We start from the raw sequence: 8,400 nt of genomic DNA on the forward strand, positions 1-8,400 counted from the left end.
ATCCAAACCCCACCCCCGGCAGAATATAAGTTCAGGGAGGGCAGGGGTCCTCACTTTCTTCACTGCAGGTGCAGAAAGAGCGTCTGGCACGTAGACAATCTTACTAACTTCTTGCTGAGTGGGTGAACGAGTCATTTTTCAGCTGATCGGCAAATGCGTGCAGGTGAACACAGGTGAGGACTGTGTGGCAGTCCCTTGCCTGGCCTATATTATCTTATTATCTTTTCTGTCACAGCAGTCATGGGAGAAGAGATATAGACCACCTCTGGGCTGGATTTTCTGGTCACTCCATCTTGCCAATATTCTCGGAAGAGCAATTTTTTTTTTTCAGAGCAATTAAAAAAAATAAAACCTGGAAAATTCTTTAAAACCTACACAAAATGCTTAAATATGACTTAAGCAACCCTTTCTTATGGAGGATGACATAGAACTTGACAACCAGGAACAAAGGATACCCATGGCCAAGCATGCGGACACTTGGCTATCAGATGTAGTGTGGCGACCTCATTGCTGGTCCCCTGGTCCCTGGGTCCTCTGGTCAGACTGGAGGACACCTCGCTGGGAAGGCAGAGGTGGCCTCCTGGGGTAGGACCCTTCCTTTACCCCAGCTGGGAATGGGGTGCAGAGAGGGCAGGGGGAGCTACCATCGGGACATCCCCTGGTGTGAGAGGCCAAGTTGGACCAAGGTCTGAAGAGACTGTGGGGAGTCACGCTGCTGCTCGACCTGTAGCCTGCTTTGGATGAAGGGCGTGTGAAAAAAGACCCCTTACTGCCCTCTACTCCTCAGGGCCAAGAGTCCCAGGCAGGGGCCGCCCCATCTGCTGAGGGATAAGCCAGAGACCCCACAGAGCAGCTCCTTGCGCCGGGGCTCTCTGGGCTGCAGCCACCTCTAGGCCAACGTCCAGCTCTTTTTGTGGGGCCACGGGGCTCCCGGGTGAGTCCCCAGGCTGGAGTCAGGCGCCTGGGGCTGATGGGAACTCGACTCAGGAAGCCCCCCTCTGACTAGCTGGCACCGCCAGAGACCTAGCAGCCACCAGCTTGAGGAAGTTCTTTCTTCAGGGGTTTCCCAAGCTGGCAGCTGCCTTGCAAGTTCAAACTGGATTTTTCCTGCTGCCCTTTCCCCGGCGGCCTGCCTGGGCAGGGTCTCTCCTAATGAGGGTTTGGTGCCAACCCCTAGGCAGCTCCCTGCCGCTGGGTCCCAGCTGGTTCAGGTCTGCCCCAGGCAATGGGCGGCTTCATAGCTTCCGAGGCCCAGCCAGGCCAAGGCGCCCCGGGCTGCCCTGCCTCCTTGCAGCCCTTCTGCTGCCTCGGACACCCTCACTTACAGCCCACAGCCCCACATGCAGGGGCTCACTAACCCACCTTTATGTGCAGTGCCTTTTACTACTAACAAAAGCTTAGCCTGATAGGACCCAGGTTCCAGGGACTTTTGTTCCCAGACTCAAGGCATTGACAGAGGGTTGACATGGCAGCCAGGGGAGGGCAGGGGGCCCTTGTGCAGGGCTTCAGCAGGGCAAAACTGCCCCCAGATCAGACCCCCCTCCGGAGCTGCTGGGGATGCACCTCACGTTGCCCCCTTCCGGAGGCCTCTCTGTCCCATTTCCTGGGGCCTCATTAATTCCTCCCCACCTCACCCCGTGAGAAAGCAGGTCTGTGCTATTCCTGGCCCAGGCCCAGAGCCGGGCCTGAGCATGCCACTGGTTGGTTTAGGAGGCAGGGGTGAGTGGGGTAGGGGACTCACCCTGTCTCTACCCTCATCTCAGGGAAAGAAGCTGGAGGAGCTTCCATCACCACTCACGTCCTGTCCCCACCCCACTTTTCAGGAACCCAGGGGCCATAGCAATCAAGAATATAAAACGTAACTGGTCTTATGTATAATATTTATAAAAGGGGGCTGCCAGTCTCTCCACCCCTGCCCCAGGCTGGCCCCTGGGGGTTTGGTTCCCAGGGGCAGAGAAACTATGGGCCCCAGCCTGTCTCTTCTCCTGGTAGTGGAATGTGAGTGATGGCCCAGGCTTGAGGCAGGGGGAGGCCCAGCCTCCCCAGGACTGGTTACAAAGGTAGGGCACGGGGCTCTCGGTGCTGACACCATTCAGCCTCAGTAGACTTGCTGGTGCCAGGTACAGGGTGGGGGCGGCTGCTCCTGGTAGAGGAGCTAGGAGAAGGGAACAGAGTATCCAAGGGTTGAACCGAAGCGTCTGGAAGGGGTGTCGGGGACAGAAGGAAGGAAGCTAAGTGGACTGAGGGCACTGACTGTGGCCCAGCAGCAGGGCAGAGGATGGCTGCAGGCCTGGGCTCCGGCTCTAAGTGCCCCTACAGGCTGTGTGACTTCAGAAGGCAGCTGCTAGGCCCAGTGTATGCATTTTTGCAAAGAGGTGAAGGGGCTGGGTGGGCGCTGAGCAAAAGCAGGGAGCAGAGGGGGCAGCCTCTCCCTGCTCCCAGCTTAGGAAGCCCCTTGCACTGGGAGCCCAGCAGAGCAGTGGCCCAAGGGCCTTGGTCCTGGCTCTCTAATAAAAGCCTTCTTTAGAGAAGGCGTGGGGCAGGGCCAGATGCCATAGTGTTAACCACGTCTTCCTCCTCCCCCCAGACTGGCCGCTGGATGGGAGCAGAGACTGAGGAGTCTGGGCAAGGGCGCGAGGACGAGCAGACAGCACAGGATGGGGGGGCCCTAGTGGCTTCCTCCTTGCCGGCCGGTGCCAGAGACCCAGTCAGTGATGATGAAGCTCAAGCTCATGGTCATCAGCAAGAGGCCAAACACAGCAAAGCAAAGGGCCTGTGGGGTTGGAAGGCAGGGTCAGGTCTGATGTCAGGACAGCCCCCTTAGCCCCACACCAGCCCACCAACCTCCGGGTCCCTCGCACCAGGATTTTAGGAGTGGACTTTGCAGGCTCCTTCTCCTTGGGCACAATGCGGAAGTAAAAGATGGCGGGGAAGATGAAGATGAGGCACGGGGCAGACGTGGCACCTGCAACAAACAGGCGGTGACTGCCGGCTCGCGCGCCTTTGGCTGAGCTCCCAGGGTGGGATCGTCCCTGAGCGCAGACATTCTTTCATGCGGGAGTCTCATCTGATTCTGGGGAGCCCACCTGCCCCTTGTTTTCTGTCAGCAGGATGGGAGGCTGGCGTTATTGGTGTCACAAGTATCTGTCAGTGAATGAAGCCACAGAAAGGCAAACCAAGAACTAGAGAACTGAGGATGGCTCCTGGATACAGCTTTTCCTGAAGGCGTATCCATCATTTTCTAATTTTCTGTTTCACTCATTTTGAGCCATTTTGGGCCTATGCAACAAAGGTCCAGTCTATGATAAGCATAACTGTCCTTGCACTGTTGCACATTGCACTGACTGTGGGGAGTCAGTCTCTTGAGCTGGGTCCCCCAAAGATGTCTTTCAATTGTCTGATCTTCCAGCTCAGAGCCCCAACTGGGAAGGGTAGTCGACAAGGCATTAAATCTATAGTCCTGTGTTTCTGGGGTTGAACAAAGAAGTTTCCACTACAGCTGGATGGCCCTTCCACTCACTTAATCACGCTGTCCTTCTATGCGAAACGGGGACAAGATCCACAGAGAATTTTGTGGAGACCCTGATGCTTGGGGTCCACCCCACCCTTATGAGGGGAACTGAGTCAATAGTGGTGAACTCGCAGAAGAGATCAGAACAGACCTGAGGGGCAAAATCGCAGAGAGGAGCGCAAGCCGTGTGACTATCAGCCATCACTTAAATGTGGGGTATGTGCTCAGGAACCTGCCAGGATTTGTAGAAGGAAACCAATTTGGAGGACTATCCACCTCCAATCACAGCACACCAGACCCTCACCGATGACGCCGAAGATGCCCAAGATGTTGGGGGCAAAGATGACCAGCAGGTTGATCCCAGTGAGCAGCCCGGTGGCAATGAGAGCGTGCCGCAGCCAGCTGAACTCCTGGTTCTGAAACAGCATCTGCTGAATGGCGCGGCGCACCTGAGGGCCGGGTGGAGGGTCAGCCATGGGTCAGCGCCACCAGTGGCCCCCCACCCCGTTGGCCCAGCCACCCATCCTCTGGCTCACCGGAAACAGAACGATGGGCACCGTGAGCGTGACGGCCGTCAGCACAGCCACACGCACACACAGGATCAGCACATCAAATGGGTCCACCTTGCTGTAGGTGTGCAGCAGCTCTGACTCCACCCCGTCTGTGGTGGGCGGGGAGGGTGGTCAGCGGGCGGCCCGGGGAGGGGCTGGGCTCTGAGCCTGGGTGGCCCTGACACTGTGGGGGGTAGCAGCGGACTCACCTCCACAGCTGCAGGGCACGTTAGGCATCACACATCTAGTGAGCGCCTAGAGTGTGCAGGGTGCCGTGGCCACTGGCCAGCCCCTCGCCTCCCAGCCTGGCCTCTGTCTCTGCCCCCACGGCCCAGCCATACCGTAGAAGGTGAGGTAGCCGAAGAGGGCAGCCAGGAAGTACATGACGTACATGACGGCGATGGATATGTTGGAGATTTGCTGCATCTTCCTCTTGGAGGGGCTGGGGGTAGAAAGGGAGGGGGCTGGTGTCCAGCTGAACCAGGCTGGGAGACCCCCCCAGGCAACCCCGGGTCTCTCTGGCACCATACCCTCGCAATCTGGCAGCTGGGGGAGCCTCCTTATTTCCAATCCCCCATCACGGCAGCGACGGAGATCACTGATACCGTCACTCCCTCCCCCTCGTCAAGGCTACATCTATCCCCAAACTAGCTCAGGGCAGCCCCTGCCCCCTCCCGCTTCCAACACCTACTCCTTGAGTTCGGTATAGATGGGCAGCACCTCAGGGTGGCAGACGAAGGCGAAGGCCATGATGGGGATGGTGTATGCCGTCTGCCAAAAGAAGGGGACTGTGTGAGGCAGCCCCCCATGCTCGGCAGGGCCCTGGCCCCCCCGGCCCTGGGTTCTTCCTGGTCCAGAAACTCCTCCTGGTCAGAACCTGTGTGTTGAGTCTGAAGTAGCTCGGGGTGCAGAAGGCTGTGGCCTTGGCCTCGTCCTGCAGTCGCGCCTCCTCCTTAAAGACCTCCAAGTGGCTGAAGTTGCCCGTGACATTGGCAGAGGGGAAGGGCAGTGGGCAGGGCACGTGGAACTTTTTGTAGATAACCTGGGTCGGGGCAGGTAAGGATGAGGGTGTCAGAGACAGGCTAGGCTGCCGGGGAAGTCCCTCTGAAGCCACAGCAGGCTCAGGACTGGAGGAGCTGCCTTCTGACCCAGGCTGCCTCCCCTCTGATCAAGGACTCCCCTGGCAGACCTGCCCCCACCCCCACCAGCATGGAGGGCAACTCACTGCAATTAGGAAGAACACCATACAGCTGAGAGAGAAGCCGCTGGAGTAACCCAGGTAGCCTGCAAAGCCGGGCAGGTGTGAGACAGGGCTCCCTGCTCAGGCAGCCTCCAGCGGCCCCTCCGAGGCCCTGGCCCTGGCTGTACTCACCGAGCTGCCGCATCAGTGCCAGGGGTAGAATGACAGTGACAGAGACCAGGATCACCAGGTAGTTCCCATTCATGTACCAGTCCCTGCGGGGCCAGGAGTGGCAGCGGGGGTCAGAGCCACCCCCGCCTGTAAGCCCAGTAGGGGTCACCAGCCATGCCACTGAGTGACCTCTGAAGGACGCTTCCCAGCTCGAGTGCCCTTCCCCGCCGAGAGCTGGCACGCTCTAGCCACTCTGCCACGTGAGGGGAAGGCAGAGGTGCTCAGCTCTGGCCTGCTGCTGCCACTGTGGTTTTTCCGGGGATACACAGGTCCGAGCACAGCGATCTCAGGGAGTGACCTCAGGGGCTCAGGGAATGAGAGGGTGGGGCGAAAGGCCTGGCTCTGGGGTGTAGGGAGATGTTCCAGGGGGCCTCAGAGACCTGCCAACAAACGGTGCCCCTGTGGTCCCTCCTGGCCTCTGCATCTTGCATCTTTCTGATCCCCCCAGGGGTGGGGGAGGCAGAGAACCAAATGGATAAGGAGTGGGACCCTCCTTCAAGGGCAAACCCAAAGGCCCAACTGCTAGGGAAGCTCCTGGACCGGGGGGGGAGGGGGGGGGCGGGGGCGCAGACGCCTGACTGGTCGGTCTACCGGAGCTGCACTTTGTCCCACAGACCCCCACTTGCCTGGGCTGTGTGCCCGCTGTCTTCTGTGTCCCCACCCCCACAACATGGTTGATGCCATTAGTGATGCGAAAGCGATGGACAACGAGGACACCCTGGGCTTAGTTTCTTGGGGGGGGGGGCTAATACCCAGGACACAGTCAGGAACAGCAGGTGCTTAGAGCTAAGCCGCAGCTTCTCAGGCCCTCCCCGTGCGCGCGTAGCCTGGGCCCAGGGCCAGCAGGGCCCGACTTCCTCAGCCCCGTCCCACCAGGCCTCTCCTGCTCTAGGCGCATCAAAAATGAGTGGCCTGACTAACGTCAGCTTTACAGCCACTCCGCTCTGCCAGGCACTCGGGGGCTCCGTCTCATCTCCCACCAACCCAGCGGGCTTCCGGACCAGTGGTAGACACAGGGGCTAGATTACGGCCTCCCTCCCAGCCCGACCCCACCCTGGGGCTCACGAGGTTCGCTCCTCCAGGTTCAGGAAAGTCTGTATGACAAGGGGCAGCTCAGACTTGATGATGTACAGGTAGCTGGACATGGCTGAGGGGAGAGGGGTGGGCAGCGCTGGGTCAGCAGAGCCAGCCAGCCCCAGACATGCCCCCCGCCTGGCTCCGGCCTACGGACCTGCTGGCCTCACCTCCAATGTTCTGCAGTGTGATGGCCAGGGCCGCAGCCAGCTTTCCTGGGGTCCCAAAGGCACGGTAGCCCAGCTGTTCATAGGCACGGATGCCTGTGAGGCGAGAAGTCAGGACTGTTGTCCTCCCGCCACCCCTCCCCAGTCACTGGCGGGGCTGGACACTCACCCACGATCCCTGAGGACTTGAGTAGCAGGTGGATGGAGTAGCTGGAGAGCAGGGCAACGGCCGTCAACAGGAACCTGGGGAAGGTGGGTGAGGAGAGGTACTCCCTGGTTGCAGGGCCATGAGCTCTGGGGGATCTGGGAGTCGGCGAGCCGGGGGCCTGGCCCTCTAGCAGGTGTGGGCTCAGTGGGCCTCAGGGTGGGTCACGACCCAGCAGGGACCCTCTTAACACCCCCTCCCCCTGAGTTCTTGGGACAAACATGTTTTGCACTTGGGCTGCAGGGCGCAGCCCTGGTGAAGGACACGTGTGCCCACACAAGGCCTGGCCATGCGCTGCTCTGTCACGTGGCAAAGCGGTAGAAGGACAGACTCGGGCCTGTTAGCCTGGCCCCTGTGTCGCAATCTCGGTGGGTTTAATGGGAAGTGAGGTCTATTTGTCTGGTCTCGGCTGTTTATTTTAGCTGTGGTTTGGGTTGAGTGTAAGTGCCCACCCACTGCAGCCTGGGCCTCAGGACAGGAAACTGACAGGTCCTGGGAGGTCATGGTTGGTGGCCTGTTGAGGGTTCCTATCTTTAGAAGTTTTGCCGAGGGCGCTCACAGGAAAAGGATGATGCCCGTGTTGGCCATGGCATAGGCGAGCCCCAGGATGCCGCTGCCCATGATGGCGTTGCTGAGGTTAAACACCGACATCCCGAACGACGTCTTCCCCTCGAACTGTGCCACAGTGAGATGGGGAGGGGCGAGAGGAGTCAGCAAGGCATGGGGGGCATCTCAATGTCCCCCCTCACTGCCCCTCAGTCCCCCATAATTGCCCCCGAGTACCTCATTACTGCCCCCAAGCTCCCCCTGTGCTCACGTCAGTGAAGTGTGGCTCCTTGCTGGGACTTTTTTGAAGGAAACCCTCGTCCTCAACGCAGCTCCGGCTGGGGCCCTCGACCCTGTGGGCACAGGCCAGGGAGGGCAGCTCAGTCCCAGCCCTTTGCTCTGTGCCCACCCTGCTGGGTCCTTCACTGGCCCCTCCTCTGCTCACCTTGGGTTGCCTGCCATGGGATTGGCGGGAGGGAGGAGCCCCTCCGAATGTTTGCCGTTGGGCACCAGTTCCACCATCTCTGTCTGCAGGGGTGCCTCCATGGCTCAGGGCCCACCACACACCAGGAGCGCTGGCTCTCACAACAGTCAGAAGTCTGCAGAGTGGACAGTGACCTCGGTTACCCCCACACCCTGAAGGCCCAGCCTCTCACGGGAAACCCGACGTGTAGCACACCCCCGGGAGGGGTTTTCAGGCCTCCCATGTATACTTGGGTCTGCCTGTGGGCTCTGTGGGGCCTGTCTTTGGGAGGCAGAGAGCTTAGACACCTGGATTCTCCAAGCCACCCCGACAGACACCTCAGTCAGTACACAGCACACCTGACCATACCAGCCCAGAAGACCCTGGGAGCCTCAGTAAGAGTCAGCTAGATGACCTGAGGCCAGAGACCAGTGGTTCAGGACCCCAGGACACTGTGTCCCAGGCTGCCAGA

General features: G+C 59.7%; 1 protein-coding gene across 1 annotated transcript; it reads right to left on the minus strand.

The window, feature by feature from the left end:
* Nucleotides 1-1,903: 1,903 nt before the first annotated feature.
* On the minus strand, nt 1,904-8,011 carry SLC38A3 (solute carrier family 38, member 3). The gene is made up of 15 exons (XM_004676136.2): nt 7,911-8,011; nt 7,737-7,818; nt 7,479-7,594; nt 6,884-6,957; nt 6,718-6,810; nt 6,539-6,620; nt 5,435-5,517; nt 5,288-5,346; nt 4,940-5,104; nt 4,754-4,833; nt 4,404-4,504; nt 4,048-4,172; nt 3,816-3,960; nt 2,862-2,965; nt 1,904-2,773 (listed from the first exon to the last, which is right to left on the minus strand). Exons 1-15 carry the CDS (start codon nt 8,009-8,011, stop codon nt 2,669-2,671), a joined length of 1,515 nt encoding a protein of 504 aa, XP_004676193.1. The 3' UTR covers nt 1,904-2,668.
* Between the last annotated feature and the right edge of the window lie 389 nt (nt 8,012-8,400).

This window comes from Condylura cristata, unplaced genomic scaffold (assembly GCF_000260355.1).
Source record: "Condylura cristata isolate star-nosed mole 26May11 unplaced genomic scaffold, ConCri1.0 scaffold00004, whole genome shotgun sequence".
NCBI lineage: Eukaryota > Metazoa > Chordata > Mammalia > Eulipotyphla > Talpidae > Condylura > Condylura cristata.